Consider the following 20,751-nt stretch of genomic DNA (forward strand, 5'->3'; position numbering starts at 1 on the left):
AAGATATTAAAAAATTGTACAAAATTTTGGAGTAAACTTGATTTGAGAACCACTATAGCTTAGTCAAGCATTTATATAGTCACAATTGATAATTTTAGGTACATCTTTGCATGAAATTTAAAGTGAATTCTATAAAATTCCTTGCACGAATGTGCTATGGAATCCATATGGTACTCTTTGAGGTAATTGTATTCGTGCTAAAGGTTTTCCACAAAAATTGTCTGCAGCCAATATGTGGACCTATAATCATACAATGTCACTAGTGAGAAAAAGAATTCACAAAATTCTCAAACACCATAAAGTTATTATTTCCTCTTCTAAAAGTTACTTTCCAATAAACTTAATGAAAATTTGATGAAAATGAAGAAGTTTATGTAATCTAGACAGTCAAGTATGATTTTATTTTCTATTTTTCGTGTCACATGACTATAAAGGTAATCTCCTAGATCCCAATATCATTATTACATAGAATACAAATGTAACTCAAGGCAATAATGATGGCGACAAATTACTCTAGTTACTCTTACATGTCAAATACAGTTGGATTTTAAATACCCCTTGCACATGGAGCACCTAGCCAATTATAGCTAACCTACTTCATTTCACATTTGGTTCATGATCAATTACACCCTCTAATGATGTGCCACAAAGGTAGGCAACTTGACATTGGCATGGGTGTGAGATAGAGGCTAAATATTCTCTTTCTATTGTTTGGTTGAGTGGTGTCTATTGATTTATTCTTTTATGGAATGAAAGAATTTTGTAGCATAGGTGGTTAAGGACCTAATGATGTCACGATCACTTTTGTTTATGGTGCAAGAATTTGTTCCTATATAAGAGAACATATTTTATGTTCCTAGAGAAGAGAACATAATTTATGGAGGAGTAGGTATTTTTTCCTAGATAAGAGAGCATATTTGATGATACAACTACAAAATGTTCTACAAGAATTGGCTGTAGCAAAAGAGTTGTTTGATGATCTTGTCCTCAATGCATTCAAATTTTCCAAACTAAATGGTACGTTTCTCCTTCTTCCCAATAATTTTTACCTTTGTACTCCTTTCCAACTTGTGTCTTCTTCCTAGATAAGAGAACATTTTTTATGGAGCATATATTTGTTTTTAGATAAGAGAACATATTTGATAATACAATTGCAAACTATTCTATGAGAATTGGCTATAGCAAAAGAGTTGTTTGATGATCTTGTCCTCGATACATTCGAATTTCCCAAACTAAATGGTACTTTTCTCCTACTTCCCAATAATTTTTACCTTTGTAAGCCTTTCCTCCAACTTGTGTCTTCTTCATTTCCATCCATTACAAGTGACCAAGCTTTACTCTTGGGATACCCAAACCTTGCCAAACTATACCCTCTTGGATTTTCCCTATTTTTCCCCATTGTTCCTCCTTATGCATCCATGGTGAGGTGAGCACATATATATTGTAGGTAAATAAACCCTTGCAAACCTAGTTGAGCCTCTTGGCACTATTTTTTATTCTGTCATGATACCAAAACCATTGAATATATGTGTGCCTTGTGCCTTGTGCACCAATATTATGCATCCATTAACTAACACACTTAAGTGCAAGAATGGAAGAGTACAAAGAGAAGTATGTACCCAATAGTACTGAGCAAGAAACTTTGTGAAAGATATGGGACCACTATATTGTGTACTTTGCATGATCACTTTGCACTATTTCTTGTACTTGTTGCATCAATAGTATATCAAAATAAAGATCATAATAGACTAGGTCAAAAGGTGCAAGACTAAATCACAATTGAATACCATGAATTTTAATGGAGTGTTATGGATTAGAGACAATGTAGCCAATTATCCATAATTCATTTGAGGAATGGGTGAAAACTATAAGTTGTATAAGTTTCCTCCATGGTTTGGAAGTGATCATGTAAATCCATGTGGAGTGAAGGTGGTAGAAATAAGTGTGCATTGGATGTAGCTAGTCACGAACAGAGTACTTTTCTAGAGAGTGCTAGGTGTGAGCTGGTCTTCTTCCTTCATGGATTTGTAAGCCATGCTTTTGCTTCAAGTAGGTCATTGGAGTTCTTATGACATACTTGAGAGTTTCTTGGCATAATGCTTCCCACAGACCCCCCCACAAATAGCTTAGTACACCTTCCCTAACTAGCAAGGCACATGGTGTATGGTATACATGAGCCTCTCTTTTTCTTTTTGGGGGGGGGGGGGGGGGGGAGGGGAGGGGATCTTCATTGTATTGCTTTGAGGACTTTTAGTTGGTTCTTTAGAGTGGGATTTTGGCCTTCTAGCTATCATTACATTTTTGCCTTTTATTAGAGGTGCCTTCACTACATAGGTCATTAATCCTAGCTCACTCATCCTAGCTATTGTCATGCAATTCTCTTATTTGAGGCTATTCATATGTAACGGTCCTAGTAAAAATCTAAACGTGATCAAATCATATTATATATGGGAACTTAGGACTCTGTCTGTTTGAAGGAGGGCACAACATGCATTTCATCTACATTTTTTCTTAACTCTAAAGTTTTTTGAACCAATGTTTTCTATTTATGACATCTAAGATAACTTTTACACTCCTCACTCATGAACTTCAATGCCTCAAAATGAAGTTACACCACAAGGTGTGAAGAACTTGTGGTTTTCATTCTAGGAAACATGAATTTATAGCTTACTATAGGAAGTATGCTTTGATTAGTGGGATTCCTAATTGGACAACTATATTCCTAATTGGACAAGGTATAATTGTCTACTAAAGGTAGATTACCTATTTAAGCTCCCTATTGGGAAAGCATACAAATGGATAAGTGCCTTTATTTGGTAATTAGTGCATATGATCAAAGGTTTTGTCTTTTTTGAGTGCCTTCTCTCCATCTCATGTACTAATATCCTTAGAATTATTTGGGTAGACTTCCTTTGTTTAATTTTTCTATATCAATAGCTTACACAAATGCACATAATCATAATCTATAACCCTATGTATACTTTTGCTTTAACGTGCCAATTTCAATATGAAACCAATTATATCTAGATTTATTATTACTAGTGCTTTCCAAACACAATTCATCAATGACAATATATGTATATATTGATGATCATGCTTTTCAAAGACAACTGCTTGATATAGCATGATCATATCCTTATTAAGAAAACCTAACAAAGTGAAAAGTTGAAGTCCATTGCAATTTACCTCAGAGGCATCTTTACTTTCATCATGAACATAAGTCACAATCCATCCATCATCTTCATTTTGGCTATTGGGTTTAGGGACGAATAAAGGTTCTGAAATGTACTTGTTTTCACCAGGATCATAAAACTCAAGTTTAACACAATCATCTTCAATCTATCTCACAAAAAAAGATAAAAAAATTTGGTCATAAACTTAATTTGTCAATTCACATTTTTTATATAAAAAATAAACACCTATAACTTGGTGCATATGCTCGTATGTACATATGAACATATGAAGGGATGCATGGATACATGCATTCATGCATGGATTTAGTGAGTGAGTGAGTGTGTGCGTGCGTGCGTGCGTGCGTGCGTGCGTGTGTGTGTGTGTGTGTGTGTGTGTGTGTGTGCGTGCGTGCGTGCGTGCGTGCGTGCGTGTGTGTATAGCCACACCCATGCACACAGGTGAGTGTGCATGTATAGCCACACCCATGCACACAGGCGAGTGTGCTCATGTGAGTGTGTGTGCATGTATAGCCACACCCATGCACACAGGCGAGTGTGCTCATGTGAGTGTGGTAGGAATCTAGTTGAGCCACAAGCTCCAAATGTATTATTGGCCCACAATGTAACCTACTCACAACTTTTCTATATGCATATACAATACCTAATGTTGTTATCAAAGGCTTTCTTACACCACCATGGATGTATGAATATGCCAATTAAGTTGTGGCAATTGACTAAGTTTACAATGAGAAACCTATAAAGGACCTTGAAAAGAAAACTCTTTGAAACAAAAGATTACTCCATGTGTTTTTTTTCAATATTTGGTGGGTGCTTTTGCAAGTGGGCAAGCCGTTGTAGAAAAGAAGTTGGGAATATATATATCATATTATTTTAGGTGTCCTAATTCACTATATCTCACAACCTAAGTGAAACATGCACTTCGGAAAATGCTTTCAATTTTCTTTTAGTAGCAAAGTCCTCTCCATCTCATTCAATGTTTCCTTCTTTGCATAGACTATATTGTAAACCGATGGCATGCAACCATTTTGATTTAGGAACTTTCATATTCTTTGTCTTTTTTTAAAAGTGTTTCTCTACAACAATCATTAGATGTTTGTGCTTCATTTGGTGATGTTGATAGTGCCATAGTTTGTGTTTTCCCAATGTACTTCTTTTTTTGCTTCATTTGGTGATGTTGATAGTGCCATACTTTGTGTTTTCCCAATGTACTTCTTTTTTTGCTTCATTTGGTGATGTTGATAGTGCCATACTTTGTGTTTTCCCAATGTACTTCTTTTTTTTGGGGGGTGGTGATGGCCACCTTTGCGGTGCTATCCTTTAAAAGTAACTCAAGACAAACCTTTGTGTGCTTGTGTGTGTGTGTGTGTGTGTGTGTGTGTGTGTGTGTGTGTGTGTGTGTGTGTGTGTGTGTGTGTGTGTGTGTGTGTGTGTGTGTGTGTGTGTGTGTGTGTGTGTGTGTGTGTGTGTGTGTGTGTGTGTGTGTGTGTGTGTGTGTGTGTGTGTGTGTGTGTGTGTGTGTGTGTGTGTGTGTGTGTGTGTGTGTGTGTGTGTGTGTGTGTGTGTGTGTGTGTGTGTGTGTGTGTGTGTGTGTGTGTGTGTGTGTGTGTGTGTGTGTGTGTGTGTGTGTGTGTGTGTGTGTGTGTGTGTGTGTGTGTGTGTGTGTGTGTGTGTGTGTGTGTGTGTGTGTGTGTGTGTGTGTGTGTGTGTGTGTGTGTGTGTGTGTGTGTGTGTGTGTGTTGGGGGGAGAGAGAGAGAGAGAGAGAGAGAGAGAGAGAGAGAGAGAGAGAGAGAGAGAGAGAGAGAGAGAGAGAGAGAGAGAGAGAGAGATTATGTAAGGCTGACCTTCTCATCAAGATAAAGCTTTACTAGTTTCCCATACTTGGGCATACCTAAACATATTGGAAAAGATAACCTTTAGAAATCTACTTAATGTTATAAAGTCTTCTTAAGAGGTTGATTATTTAGGAATGAATAATCAGAAAGTATTGGTTGATGTTGCTCACTTACCAACTAATTTGCTTGCATGCAAATCCACAATGCTAGCATATGCATATTGGTTTTTGTAACCAACAAATGTATCATTGATTTTAGGCATTTCCATTGACATTGTATCATTGGTAAGATGTCTTTCTCTAACGACACCTATCAATGAAAAGAAATCGTTTCCTTAAGGAATTTTAAAGAGGAACAAATACAATCATTCTAAGATAGAAAGACAAGCATTACCGGTCTTCATATTGAACCTCCACTCATGTGCTTGGGAAATCAATGCACCATCCACCAAATGATCCTTTGCAACATTGACCTTTGTTGGAGTAATAGCCCGTGCAAACCACTCTACCTTGTCTTTTTTAAGTGTTGAATATAACAATGGAATCCGAGCTCTACAGCCTTGAAGAACCACCTTCATAAAATATAATATGTGAAATAATAAATGAGATATATCTTGCTTATGGTGCACAAATATAATAATATAACATCCTTATGGTTATTTTCTATTGAATACATGTTGCAAATTGACAATTCTAACAAAGCATATGAAGCCACCTAGAGATGGCCTTGTGAAGCTAATAGATATTTAAGTGAACATATATTTTTTAACCTATGGATGGGAAAGGATAGTAATAGGTTGTATAAAATGGTAGAAGGTAATAAAAATTTCACATTGTCAAGGGTAGCATAGATTTGGCCAAAATATCTTATTTATGGTGCACCATTTTATTTATAAGTGTTTGGAAGGAAAAATTTCAACGTAATTCAACCTTTCTAGGAAGGAAATAGATTGATTTATTGCTATGCTTACCAAGAAAATAGAATCTTGGCCCTTCTCTTAAAATAAGAGAAGTGGCATCTTGCTAAGAGATATTTGGTTTATTAAGTGATTACTTGATAAAACAGAAAGGAAGTTAGGAAGGAAATAAAAAGTAATTCCTTAAGGATAGTGAAGGTTTCCCCATGGCAATTAGAGGCATTTGGAAACACATGGTGAGGAGGGCATGAAAAGCAGCTTCTTGGAACATGATCAACTACTATTTTGTGGGATTATAACTCACAGCATACTCGTAAGGGTAAGTTTTCAAGCTCAAAAATATATCCTCTATGTTTTTTTGGTATTCAAATGAGAACATTGCACTAGGACTATCCTAAAATGAGGAGATTGTGATATCAACTGAGGAGATGGGTTGTGTGTGCCAACTTAAATGTATGTCTCTTTCTAGAGTACAATTTAGGTGATAAAGAATGGCTTGACTAACTATCTAGCAAGCTATGGAAGGGATTAGAGGAGTTGCTCTCAACGTAATATGTGGACTTTCAAGAACTATCTAGCTCATGGATGTAAGAATTGCAAAGTATTTAGTGAACAGAAAAACACAGTTCATAAAGATTTTGAACGTGCTTAAAAGCTTGAGAATAGGGAGCAAGTATTCAAAGCTGCGTGTAAAAGGCTTAGTAGATGTGCGCAGTGCTATGCTTTTGAGCATGTACATTACACCTATGTATTCCACAACAACTCAAAAAACTATTATATCCAACCATTAATTTCTTTGGAGGATGCCATATTTATGGTCATAGACAATAGAATCCAATAGACAACTAGAAAATGTTCATAATTAGTCAATGCTTAACCAAAATAAACTTACCTCATCACCTTCTTCATATGAATTAATCACATGAAATGTGAAATTTCTCTCCACGACAAACCATTTTATGTCTTTTGAGCTCCCAAAGCGTGGCATAATTCCAACTCTTGCATCAATGTCATGCTCAAACCTCATGAAGCTAATCATATAACAAGCAACTAAGTTAAAATCAAAAACATCCTTTAAAAAAAATAAATGATCTATGAAACTCTTATTAGAGTTTCATAGAATATTAGAGGGTAGGGAATACCCTAACAAACTAGTAAGAGCCTTGTCTCTTAAAAAGGACACACTTTTGTTTGAAAAGTGTTCATACGTGTACTAAAGAGAGATCATTTTGAGTTCCTTCAATTCATTAAATCAATGTGATAGCTTCCAAACTAAAAACCAAGAGTTGTTAATGTCAGAGTCTATAGATAAGATCTTCCAAAATACATGGTAGAAGTGGACCACTTACTCCCCTCCTTGCATTAGACGATCTACATCGAGAGTTAATGGCCAATCAAGGATTATGTTGTACCTACAAAGATGTATAGAAATAACATCATTTATATTAAATTAGACAAAGTATAAAATAAGTTTATCTAAACATATGTCATAAGCCTATTCACTTGATCTAAGCATTAGAATGCAAGCATTTTCTATATTCTCTAACCTAAATGCTTAAATTCATACTATTTTTGTTTTTCTTTTGTGTAGCTACATTTATTTATGGATTGTACATCTTCCAACAGAAATGCAAATTTGTAAAACAAAATAATCATAGTTGCTCCCTTTTGTTTTCTTCTAGAAAAATTCTATACTTACTTTCCATCCCAATTATTAAGTTGTAATAACCTAACCGAATAGATATACAATATTATTCATGACCATGTTTTTGGTAGATTAAGCTAAAGTGGTGAGTTATTTGTGTATTTTTGTCAAGATCCTCTTAAAGATACATGTTTGTAAAATTAAATAGGAGTTTGTTGAATTATGTTTAGGAAATGCAAATAATGTACATCTTCAACTTTGTTACAGCTATACTACCAACTTTAAAATAGTCACCTATAATAAGAAAACCATTGTGTTTTGGTAGTGCAAATCTATAATATCTTCTTTGTGTCAATACTCAACAAGGAATTCACCACATTTTTGGTAGATTTAGCTAAATAGTTTTATTTGTGTGTAAGCTGTCAAGATCCTCTTAAGGATATATGTTTGTCAAATCAAATAGGAATTTGTTGAATTATGTTTAGAAAATGCAAATAATGTACATCTTCAACTTTGTTATAGTATACTACCAACTTTACAATAGTCACCTCTAATAAGAAAACTATTATGTTTTGGTAGTGTAAATCTATAATATGCTTTCATTGTCAATATTCAAGGGGGAATCCACTGCCCTTGAAAATTGAGTGAATGCACTCCAACACCTTCTTGCTCCAAAAAAAGTTAGGAACCATGTTTAAGTATCTTTTATTTCTATGTTATCTATTATCATCACACTACTTATCACATGAACATAAACATTTTTGCTTCCAAGCTTGAATATCATTTGAATCACCATTTTCTTATCAATTAATTTAAGAGTACATTGAAATGTTTTGATGATTACACTTACTTATCTGTTATCCCAATTTCATGAGAAAGGGTGGCCTTTTCCAAACCAAGATCACACTTGTGAATTATCTTTTCTCCATCAGCTACAGTTATAAGTAAGCAACAATCATTAAGTTCACCTTATGTGAAAAATGGTCATGCCTTTTGCAAGTATGCATGCATATTTGGATGTCGAAGTGGAATAGTATATAAAAGCAACAAAATATTTCTTACAGTTGTGACTATGAATGTTGAAGCATTTCTAGACTACATACTTTAATATTGGATATTCTAGTGAGTGACCTGAGACAACAGCGACAATCTGGTAGGGCCTCTTTGCCGAAAATCCAAAAGTAACCATTTCATTTGTATCACGAATGACCTACATCAGAGAAAACTACAAAGTAAGTCCATTTTAGTACCTTTTGGGGAATAATCATATTTTTACTCATAATTATAACCTATAGAATCACCAAACTTTCTCAAGAATCTAATGGTGTTGATTAAGGAAAACATCAAGAGACTACACCTTTGGGTGAGAGGTAAATGGTCGATCCCACTCTCCATTCCAATCTTGTGCTTTAAGAGTCTTAAGGTTAGATGGATCTATCTCATATGGAAGGTCACCCTCTGCCACAACGTAAACTCTACCAGCATGTTGAAAAATTGATGTATTGCATGTAGCTTTATTGACTTTCCCAAACATGATCTGAAAATAATAATAGGCGCCAATATGACATATAAATATTTATTAACATGTGCTAGCATGTGAGCATAAAGCTTGATTGTGCTAGATAAAACAAAGCATATCTAATATCGAAAGCACATCATTTATAATGCACATTGCTTCATAACCACGAGCCATGATGTGAACTTAGATATTTGGCCTCTAGATAGTGATAAATGTATGTCATAAGAGTGAGTTCCTAAGGTGAGGTTTATCATGTAATAGATTTTACCTGATTGAAGAAGAATCCCATAGCAATTGCTTTTGGATCACCTTCAAGTGCATTCAACCATAGTCGACGACCAGCTTTTTTCTCTATTTTATATCCTTCTGTCTCAATAAACTTGTTCTCATATGTAACATGACCATTAGGACCAAAATATGTTGCATGGAGCATCCCATCCCCCTCAAACCAGTGCAAAAGAGTCTTTCCAAATGGAGAAGTTAAAGGACCTCCAAATCTAGGATTGGATCCTGCAATGATAAAAGTTCAAAGTCATGATGGCCAAAAGAAAACCTTCACAACATAAAGTTTTGAAAAGAAAAATATATCAATACCATTTCTGATATATGCTCCTATAGGGAAATCCATTGGGATACTTCCTTCAATAATTTTTAAGAGGACACGACCACCAATTTCCATCACAGGTGCAAAGTTACCCTATCAATAAATGAACATGTTCACTCATAGTCACACATAGCTTTTAGTAAAAGCCCAATTAAATTGCCAAATGCTTAAGTTAAGAAGCTATTGAGAGTACCTGGAATGTGATGTTCACATCATCTGATGGTTTGAACAATAAATCCACAATACTTGTGACCATTTTGAGTTTTGCATCGTTCAGAACATTTAAGATAAGGCTTGACATTTGAGAAAAATTATTTGCCTATACCAATAATATTAAGTAAGTTACATACATACAAAATTAGAAATCTCTCTTTATGTATCGACTTGTTTACTCTTCTTAGGGAGACATTACAAAACTTGATGAAAAAAGTGAGCAAGCAACAAGTATAACTTATGGCCATTGCCATCACATGTTGTACTTCCTCAAGAATGCATATAATTCATGGTGAATTCAAACTATTTTATTCTTTAAACTTCCCTTTCAACTACTATTGCATCAGTGTCCTAAACTTGTGCTGCAGAGTGCTCTCTCTCTCTCTCTCTCTCTCTCTCTCTCTCTCTCTCTCTCTCTCTCTCTCTCTCTCTCTCTCTCTCTCTCTCTCTCTCTCTCTCTCTCTCTCTCTCTCTCTCTCTCTCTCTCTCTCTCTCTCTCTCTCTCTCTCTCTCTCTCTCTCTCTCTCTCTCTCTCTCTCTCTCTCAAAATTGGAGAAACTAAATTTTGCATGCCACAAGCATAGACTAATTTGCATGAAAACTTAAGTATGACATGTGTTCACTTATCGCCACATGTTTGGTATATCAACATTGTTTAAAGGTTTACTTGGCACTCTTGTTTTGTATGTTTACTTCAAGTTGACATGCTCTAGTATAATTTGAATACTAAGATATAGACACCTCGTATACTCATTTAATTTAGGTTGCTTGGAGATCTTCACAAGAGTTCTACTTTCTAGCTTTGGAAGTCTCAATAGACATTTCCTTTTATAACTACAAAATTGAAGAGGATGTGGCATTTCTTTTGCCAAACATTTTGTATGGCTCTTTAGTACTCGTGCAAAAAGTTGCAATATCCGTGTGTGTGTGTGTGCGCGCGCGCACGCGTGCATGCATGTGTGTGTGTATGTGCGTGTGTATGCGCATGCGTGCAGCACGTGCACCCACATGTGTATGAGTGTATGTGGGTGTGTGTGCGTGCATGCGTGCAAATAATTTTCAAACCACAATTAGTTCTCTCTTTTTGTTATTACCTAGCAAGGTCTTAGCATTAGGGGTATAGAATATTTTTGCTTAATTACAAAAATTTTAAGATTGATTTTGAGAAAAGAAAGAAATATTTTTGTATGGGTTGAATTTTGAGTGCAATAAATGGTAATGGAACCATATTTCTCTCCTCTTTTGATGTGGAACCATCTTTGTCTATTCTTTTAAGAAATAAGGGCCCCTCTCTTTTCTCTCTGTCTCCTTTCTATCCACACGTAACATGCAATGTGCACGAATGTGCACATGCAAACACACACACATGCACACGCATGCACGCATACACATGTGCACACACATGCACATGCGCACACACATGGATACATTGACTTGCCTTACAGTTTCTACAAGCTTATGAGATTAATCTTACTAGTAAAGACATTATACATATGCAATATTCTAAAACATTCATAATTATTTAAACATGTAATATTTTAAGGCAAATCTTTTGAGTTCAACATTTGATATTTTGACTAGAAATATTTAAAGATGTTTGGAAAATATCATGCAATATATTTATATGAATACCACAAATACATCCATTTACCTTATATGTTTTACAAGCTTATGAGATTAATCTAATTTTAAAGACATTATATACATGTAATGTTCTTAAAAAATCATGATTATTGAATATACAATATTTTGAGGCTAATCTTATGAGTTCAATATTTGATATTTTGACAAGAAATATCTAGGGATATTTGGAAAATAAAACACACTTTCTCTTATGTATAAAAGAAGATCGAAGTAGGGTGATTAATGGATCAATGGATTTGATCTTTCAATAAAACTTATGTGCAAGAAAATAGACCCACTTGCATTAACCTCATTAGTGATAGTTTTCTCACTAGCATGCATAGCCTAGTATAAAGATGTAAGTATACCCCCAAGCAACGGTATACTTTGTAACCTAGAAGACTCGGCTAATGTTGTTGATCAATAGGATAACAAGCATTTTACATGGCACAACATGGCAGGTAGCCCAACTAAACAAATTCCTCGCCAATGACAATGCATGGTGGCTATCATCTAACTGCAGTTTCTCTACTATTAGTGATGTCATAGGATCCCTCAATCCAGTTGACATTTCTCTTGCATGAATCCAAGAGAGTTCAAGAGGGTTCCCCCTCTTTTCAAGCTAAATATGACCTTCCTAAAGGGCCCACAATGCTTAACAAAAATCAGACACGTGTGGCAAGAAACCAAGAAACTGGGAGGTGACCCTTCCACAACATGGCTAAACTATAATAAGGCCATAGTAGGAAAAACAAAGAGACATGACAAAACTCTTGTACACCAAAAAAGGAAGGCTATGGATAGCATTGCCCCCCCCCCCCCCCCCCCCCAATTGGAAGAAATTCGCTACACTCTTGTTGTCTCTCCTAATGATCCACATCTTTCTATCTCCATATAGGACTATGAAGACTATCTCCAAGAGCAGGAAGCACATCGAGTACAAGCTACTAAAGTACAATTGAAAGCATGGTGGGAAGCTAAAGGTGATGCCCCCTTGACCTTCTTCTTCAAAGCATTTGGAAAGCAAACACAAAAGGGAGTCAATTCCCTGCATTGTGGACATAGAAGGGATGGGGCATCATACAATTGAAGGTATTTTTAGTGCCTTCCACAAACAAATGACAAGTATTGTTGGCAGTCAATTCCCTACATTGTGGATAGAGAAGGGATAGGACATCATACAATTGAAGGTATTTTTAGTGCCTTCCACAAACAAATGGCAAGTATTGTTGGTAGTCAATCCCCTACTGTGGGACTATGGTCAGAAGTTTTAGCAATTCTTTGAAGGATACTCGTCTAACACTGACATCATAGGGATGGAGCAACTTTACAAGCTTGTCATTGTAGATGAGGTGGAAGAGGCACTCAAGGTTATGAAAGATGTCGAATCCCTTGGAATTGATGGCCTTCTAGTTGACCTCTCTACAAATCGTCCTGGGAGACATGTGGTCGTGATTGTGTCAAGTTCATCAATCATTGCTTCTAGTAGAAACACATTCCCTAGGATATTAATTTAGGACTCATCAAGCTCATCCCTAAGTCAACACAAAAACTTCAAATCTCATAGTGGAGGCCGCTGAGACCATGCCAACAGTCTCATTTGATATCATGGCTAAAATCATTTCCATGAGGATCAAGTACCTACTACCCAAGCTACTACATAGTAGACAATACGGTTTCATACATGGCTGCAAAATCCAAGATGTGGTCCTCAATCTAGTGGCAATGGTGGGTTAGTGGTCAATGTACTTTGCCAACTAACATGAATTTTAACAAGGCATATTGACATATGATCAAGCGGGCTCAAATTTTATCCTATTCTCCCTAAAAGCAATTGGCTTTGACCATAGGTTCACCAACATGATTATAACTCTCTTTGTGAGCACCTTGACTTGTGTATAGGTTAACGAGGTGGTCTCAAATGCCTTTGACCTTAGACATTCTGTGAGATAAGGATGCCCTTTGGCCCCCTTGCTCTTTGCAATTATAACTGACCCCCTACTAAAAAGAATTGATTGGCTCGTAGAGAGGTGCCCTTCGTGATCTCACGCTCCCCAATGGTGGCAAGAAGATGGCCACCTAGTTCTTTGTAAGACTCTAATCAAAACTAACCCTAAGGAATTTGATATCTTGTTGGAGCAATTTCAACTATTCTCGGACCTTTTGGAATCATAGTTAAGCCACAAAAAAACTGAACTTATGTAAGGCTTGGATGAAGACCCCCCTTGGGGCTGATCAATTACAAGTGTAAGATTATCAGGAAATGAGAACTTATCAAATACTTGGGTTGCCCTCTTGGGGTCAAGATTACCCAAAACCAGTGCTTTACTTGGTTCAAGGAAAAGTTCATGACCAAGCTGCAGAAATAGAAGAGTGCAAGAGTGACAGTTATTCATTTGAAGGAAAGCTAGTAATCCTAGGTGGAAGGAGGACCTATGGGATGAGGAAACTATCAACTAGGTGGAAGAGAATGAAATGCTTAGGAGACAAAATCTAAGCGAGCAAGAAGGAGGCAGGAAGGCAGCTAGCATATGAAAATCCTAGCAAAGAGAGAAGAATTGGCTAGCCTCATAACACGAAAATCCTAGCAAAGAGAAAGAAGAATTGGCCAACCTCATGCTATGAGGCTAAGGTAAACATGTTAGCATGCCTCCAAAAAAAGGCAGGCAAGAAGCTTGTGGGCTGTAGGAAAGCCAAAGATTTTTTGGGGGGGTGGCAAGCACATCCTAAAGCTTAGCACTTAGTGGAAAGCAAGTTATCCATGAACCAATTCGAGGACTTGGAAGAGGAGAGTCAAATGTGTTTGGGGCCTTACTCGCTCGGAACACCTTAATACGATTCTATAGAAAACACTGATGAACAAATTCCCAACAAGAGAGAGACTTAGTAAATTCAGGAAGATTTCACACCTCTATGGCCTCTATGCAAGAAAGAAGGAAACCTTCAAGCATTTACTATGGGAATGTGTAGAAGTTCGTGAGATATGGAAGGAACTTTAGTGATGGGTAGACACGGCAGGATTCCATGCTGTAGCCTCAACAAACACAATACTTTTTGGGGAGATGGAAGCTCCATGAATGAAGGTTCGTTGCATCTTTAGAACATTGTATGGGCAATAGGAATTCAACTCATTTGGTGCCACAAGAACAATAAAGCCCTTGGAAATGCCCCTTGGGGGAAGACTCTTGACTTCTCACTGGTTAGAAATGAGATACTAATGGTCGTGTAGAGCCTTAGGAAAGTGAGCTCCACCTTTAAAGCCATGTACAAGGTTCTCAAGAGATGTAGATTTTTTTCTCAAACACACATACATAAGTGTATGCACATATATATACAAATGCACACACATCTCACAAAATGTACATAAATGCTTGTCAAATTAGTCTACCCTTTTTATATCCATAGACATATGAGCTAAAAGTCCATGACCCTTAGTTAATGCTCCATTGCTGTTTTTCTAAAAACTATTTTCACAGTAAAGTAAGATCAAACTATTCACCATTCCTATCTTAAAAGGTACTCACTAATGAAGCAAAATGAGCTATTGAAATCGTTATTGAAGAAGCTCAAGAGACGTTTCGAACATTTGCATAGGAAATGTCTAGATGTATCTAGGTTGCATATACTCACCATTTGCAAATGCAAATGCATATATATTTAGGTCGCAAAGTAAATATATGTCAACATGACCAAATTACATATTAACTGCTACAATTAGACCTAAATTTCAGCTAAAAAGTATGTGTTTAATTTGGTTACGCATCTATTTTTGAAACTCCATCTTAAGGTATTATTTGTGGTTTGAAATACACATTATGCTCAAAATTGGCCAAGGTATATATATGTATATCAATTGGCATTTTTAGAAGGTTTTAAAAAGGACGTGTAATTAGTTTTTGCAAATTCACATTTGTCCATGGTTAGATTGTTTCCTCTCCTTAAAGAAGTCTAGAACCTTGCTCTATTGTTATATTGGCATGCCTTTGTGATAATATTGCTTGTTTTTTTTTTGTGAAAGAGGGATGAATATATTAATTCTCTCTCTTCTTTTAGATGTGAAACCAAAGTGTTTCTCTTAATTTTTTTGCCACCATTATGGTGCAAAATGAAGGTTGGTGTATTGATGTGGGGTTCCCTCCATCACAGAAGCTCCTGATGATGTCATAATTCACAATGTGGGAATTACACTAGGAATTTGTCAACAACTTCTTGTAAATTGTGATGGGGGCACCCGGCAATGTCAGCATGGGCACTCGGGCACACACACTCAAAGGTCTTTTGCATTTAATAAATCCTTGTATTGATCATGTAAGTTAATGTAAATTGTAATGTAATGTAATGCTCTCTCAATCGGTCCGTCTCTTGTGTGTAATAAATCGTGGTATTGATTAAAAAAATTGGTAACGTGTTGATGATTGAGCAGACACTTACTTACCAGGCGAGGAGGCAGGGCGGAGAGAGGCCCGTGATCCTCATGATAAGCCTCACCATTCAATGGGCCATCGTTGTCTAATCTGGCAGCTGCGGTGACAAGGCTGTCGTGCAACTGCAGGCGAGGATCGGATTCTTCTTCTGCTGCTACCGACGACTGCGACGGCAGCGGGGGCGGCGATGATTCTTCACCTTGCAACAATGGAGCGGCAGCAGATCCACCTTGCAATGGAGTCAGGACTGCCTGTGCCGGCCGGTAATATTGTCGACGCAGCTGCCAAAAGACAGACCAGGAAGCCGAATTGAGAAAACCCAGCCATCAATCAAGCTAACCAACCAATCTGCGCCTATTCATTCATTCGATCAGACAAGAGAATTAGCCTACTGCAGCACTCCTTTAACGACATGATGATGATGATGATCATGATCATGATGATGATGGACCGCGACTGTTATACTACTAAGCAGGAGCTACCTTTGCAGGGGACTGCACTCTCATCAATGGCGAAGAAGAGGCATAACCTTCCGAATTGGGGAGCTTCAGAGTTGGGCTGGAAATCCATGGGACTGGTGAGATGGGCGAAGCAATAATGGACTGAGCGGCCACCATCATCGTCATCGCATCAAGAGGCTCTGGCTGGCTGGCTTTTTGCCGGCGTAAAGCTTCATTATGGCGGCTTGATCCTTTTATACTAACTACAGGTATGAATTCTCTGTCACCCGATTATACCATCTTCGTCTTGTGTATGGCTGAGGAGCATCTCTCCGCCTGAAACAGCCAAAAACAGCGTCAAACGCACCGCATCCGCAGATGGCATCTTTCGCCGTTGAGAAAATATAATGTACCTAGAAACCCACAAATGCACTTGTCCCTTTTCACACGTTTTCACACTATCACACACGCATAAATATATATATATATATATATATAGATAGAGAGAGAGAGAGAGAGAGAGAGAGAGAGAGAGAGACAAATTCTTATTGGCTTGCTTTCTTACAAGTATTACATGGTGTTAGTGGTAGGCCATGCTTGGGACCATCTCTCCCCACTCTAAGATATGTGGGTTCTCTGACCATCTTTGGCTCTTTCAAGTTTCATTGTCAAATGAATAAGCATTGATGAAATGTGAAAGAACCAAAGCGTTTCATTGTCAAATGAATGAGCATTGATGAAATTTGAAAGAGGCAAAGCAAGGCGTGCATATGACGAGACACCCAATATTTCATGTGAGAGTTAAGTGCATCTAAGTATCTTTCATTTATCTAGAGTACGTCTCAAACTAGCTAACAATCTAAGTATATTATATATGACATCCTGAAAAATGACAAGCAACATCTTTACCAGGATATGTCATTTGATTTTTCTACTTGTTTTGGCGGGAAATACTACCAAAAACAAGAAAAATGACCACCAAATTTAGGCCCTGATAAGCACCACTCTTCTAGGGTTTACTTTTTCCTTAAGAGAAAAACGAAGAAGTTTGGTTAGAATTTTTTCAAAGAAAATAAATGTAGCATTGAAGAATGTGATAGGATGCTAGATAATGAAAGCCCACACACATGAATTGCATTTGTATTGTGAGTGAGTGAGTGTCAGCTATTTTAGATCTTCTCTACATTTATTTCAAATGCAAGGTGGTCTTTAGTTTTTCGTTTATAAGTGATGATGTGTTCATAGGTGCTAGTTTAAGTGTAACCTATTATATAACATGGAGGAGAGGGACTTGAGAGTACATAACTATCTTATTTTGGAAAGATAGAATAATATTGGATAAAGGATGGACTTCATGGCACACACTCAACCTTCTTACTTTAAGTGTGAAAGAACAACTCCCCATAATAAGAGCCTTTAGCATAGTTTGATGTAATACGTATAAACATGTGTGCATTGTCAAAGGATTTTTTTTCTATACCATGAAAACATCTCATAAGTCATATATTCAATTCTTCCATGGTTCACATGCGAGATAGTAAAAGGTGGGATTCACCAATTATTTCCTCATTGAACTTACTTGCCAATGCATGAAAATACAAGTGATAAGCATACCAAGGTCGAGATTAGGTGGAATGTCTAAGCCGAGTCACACAAGGAAATGTCTAAGTCAAGTTTCACACAAGTCAGCGAGACAAGAAGAGGAAGTTTGTGTGCATATGGCCTAAGTTAATAAACCAAGTGACTTGTTTTAAGGTTTCTCATGCTAAAACTTTAGAGAGGGAACATGAGGTTGAAAAAAAGAGAAAAAAGTGGGGAAAGGAAAAGAGAGGTAGCTGTTTTTTTATAAAAGTGGCTGAGTTTTGGAGCTCCTAGAGAGGCCTCCATAGCTCATGAGAAAGCTGAAACAAGAGAGAAACTCAATGGGAGTGTACCTAATGACATCCTGGGAGTTGCTTGATGCTTAGATGTTAGATCTTGGATAGTATATGCTATTGTAAAAATAGTAACCAATAGGGTATCTGTTGTCATAAAGCATTCACATGGTGATTCTAAGTCTTCCAAGGCATCTTCTTTATGTATATGATATTCTACTCCTATTAGATCATTGCTAGAATAATAACCCATGGTTTTATGAAGGTTTGGAGGAGCAAAGGCTTGCATTTTCACTCAAGCAATAATAGTAACTAGCAGGATTGTCATGAAGGGACCTGAAAGGAGAGAGAAAGAGGAGAGAGTAGATTGCAAGAAAGAGAGAAAGTCTAGATTATGAGAGAGAAAGACTAAAAATGGAGAGAGAAAGACATGGAAGAAAAAGAGAGATGGCTAGAAGCCATGAAAGGAGGCAGGAGAAGCTAGAGAGAGAAGAAGGCAAAGTTGTATTCTTGTGTAAAAGTTTCATAACCTGTACATGTATCCTTTGCCCTTTTATATGCCCCTAATTCCACTCTTTACATTCCATCCCCACTTGGATGTGTTTATTCACAAAAACAAAAAAGGGACTTATTACAAATTGCCAAGTAGTGGAAAGGGGCAAAGTGCTCTGTATATGGACTAAAAATAAATTGGCCTAATCTTCAAGGATTTGTGTAGAGGGCTGAGAATCAAGTGTAAAGCATTGATAGCCACTTGGAAATATGAAAATGAAATCTTGCACCAAATGTTGCCATTAAGAGCTCCTCCCAGTTGGCGACTCTGTGTTGTCCACTACAGACCTTGCTGTACTAAATCTATGATAACTTTGGATTCACTACTCCGAATCAAACATGCTATAGCTCAAGACAATGCTCTCTTTAAGTACTTTCAGGCCATAGGCTCACGTATCTCTGACATTAATTAAGCATTAAATTTGGCCCAAAACAAAGGCCTATTCTAAAATGAAACGAGCCCAGTAGTTATTAGCATGATATTGTCTCAAAATTGTTGAAGATAAGGACATCATTCCCAAAGTTATGTTGGTCCACGCAGAGAGTTAAGTCCAACCCTTAGCCTCCTTGGTCAAAAGGAAAGGTGACATCCCATCCATGCATTAAAATCATGACCACTAAATCATAGATATCATCACTCATGAAATAATATACATGTACTAATGAATCCACAAAAGCATAAGCAACTGAATCAAATAGAAGCCCATGGTCATGATCTTCTGCATCAAAAGCTTCACAGGCTACAACTTTAAATCCTTTATCTTTCTCTCTTGATCAACATTGAAATTTTCTTCAACATGACTGCCTTCATCCTCTTCATCTGAATATTCAAGTACCAAAAATATCCTTGCATTCTTTGCTCTGCGCATATCTTTGTGATTAAAATACACCTGTTCAGCACATCTATAGCATAACCCTTGAGCATGCAATTCTCTGATGTGATCATTGGTTAATTATTGAGCTTTATGGGTTCTAGACACAATGTTGCCCACATCATCACTATATAGATCAACAATAGAATAATCATATCATTGTCCAAGATACTCATGAAAAGCATATGGCTAAGAAGGACATGAATGCTACTCATAGTCATATTGATGTCCATAAGAGAGTGATTAGCTATATTCATTGCTGTACAGATCTAGCAATGATTACAATAAGTCTTGTTGAGCTGTTGGATCAGCCATAGTGATTGATACAACCAACATATGCTTGTCATGTACATGCACTAAACCCTTTTGCAAAACAACATTACCATAAAGATTGATGAGAGCTTCCAAGATGCATGGCTGTACCAACAGATCCATATGAGATGTCAAGTGTTGGTGGGCAAGTGCTCGTTCTATCCGGACAACATCTATCACTTCAAGTTCCATCATGGTTGCATCAAAATTCATAAGTGCATATGCCAATACATCAATCATGTCAAGCATGTGAACAACTAACTTGCTGAATTCCATTTTTTGAATGCTACTCATAATATTGCTATTGGATACCACTTGCCTCCTATAAGACATTTCAAAGTCAACATTTCCTTATTGAAAATCATAATTACAAATGCTGTCATGGCCATCCCTATATCTGATAATTGACCCACATTATCCATTTCTTGATGGAGATTGACTCAATGATGTATGGCTTTTCCAAGATCCCTTAGAATGCCCACATTGCTCAAGAAGTGTTCATGTGCTCCAACTGTGTTGCTGCTTATAAGCTCCAACATTTCCAAGCAAGAAACTCCCTACTTCATAACTGACTTACTGCTAAAAAGCTTGGCCCCATAATGAGCTTTATACATCCTATTATCAATATTATTTGAGCTTTACTCTAAGCTATGATTACTGGATCCACCCGCATTCATCAAGAATAGTGCCAAATGTAGATCATGCCACTCTAGCTTTGAGCACTATATTA

At 36.9% G+C, this 20,751-nt stretch overlaps 1 protein-coding gene across 1 annotated transcript; it reads right to left on the minus strand.

Moving 5' to 3' along the window:
- Positions 1 to 5: 5 nt before the first annotated feature.
- Positions 6 to 16,775, minus strand: LOC148010854 (carotenoid 9,10(9',10')-cleavage dioxygenase 1-like). The gene is made up of 15 exons (XM_087671999.1): positions 16,454 to 16,775; positions 15,983 to 16,252; positions 9,905 to 10,030; positions 9,702 to 9,804; positions 9,376 to 9,617; positions 8,946 to 9,125; positions 8,720 to 8,798; positions 8,439 to 8,520; positions 7,293 to 7,355; positions 6,836 to 6,974; positions 5,421 to 5,598; positions 5,202 to 5,336; positions 5,037 to 5,083; positions 3,187 to 3,339; positions 6 to 240 (listed from the first exon to the last, which is right to left on the minus strand). Exons 1-15 carry the CDS (start codon positions 16,595 to 16,597, stop codon positions 130 to 132), a joined length of 2,052 nt encoding a protein of 683 aa, XP_087528125.1. The 5' UTR covers positions 16,598 to 16,775; the 3' UTR covers positions 6 to 129.
- Between the last annotated feature and the right edge of the window lie 3,976 nt (positions 16,776 to 20,751).

The sequence above is a fragment of the Lygodium microphyllum genome, chromosome 29 (assembly GCF_053477565.2).
Source record: "Lygodium microphyllum isolate KBCC chromosome 29, Lygodium_microphyllum_v1.1.10, whole genome shotgun sequence".
Lineage (NCBI taxonomy): Eukaryota > Viridiplantae > Streptophyta > Polypodiopsida > Schizaeales > Lygodiaceae > Lygodium > Lygodium microphyllum.

Excerpts from the sequence above, each read along its gene's own strand:
- LOC148010854 (XM_087671999.1), bottom strand. The coding sequence starts at position 16,597 with ATGACGATGATGGTGGCCGCTCAGTCCATTATTGCTTCGCCCATCTCA. Across the intron at positions 5,599-6,835 it reads CATATGAAGAAGGTGATGAG|GTGGTTCTTCAAGGCTGTAG; the intron begins GTAAGTTTATTT and ends TATTTTATGAAG. Across the intron at positions 5,337-5,420 it reads GAGGTTCAATATGAAGACCG|GTGTCGTTAGAGAAAGACAT; the intron begins GTAATGCTTGTC and ends TTTCATTGATAG.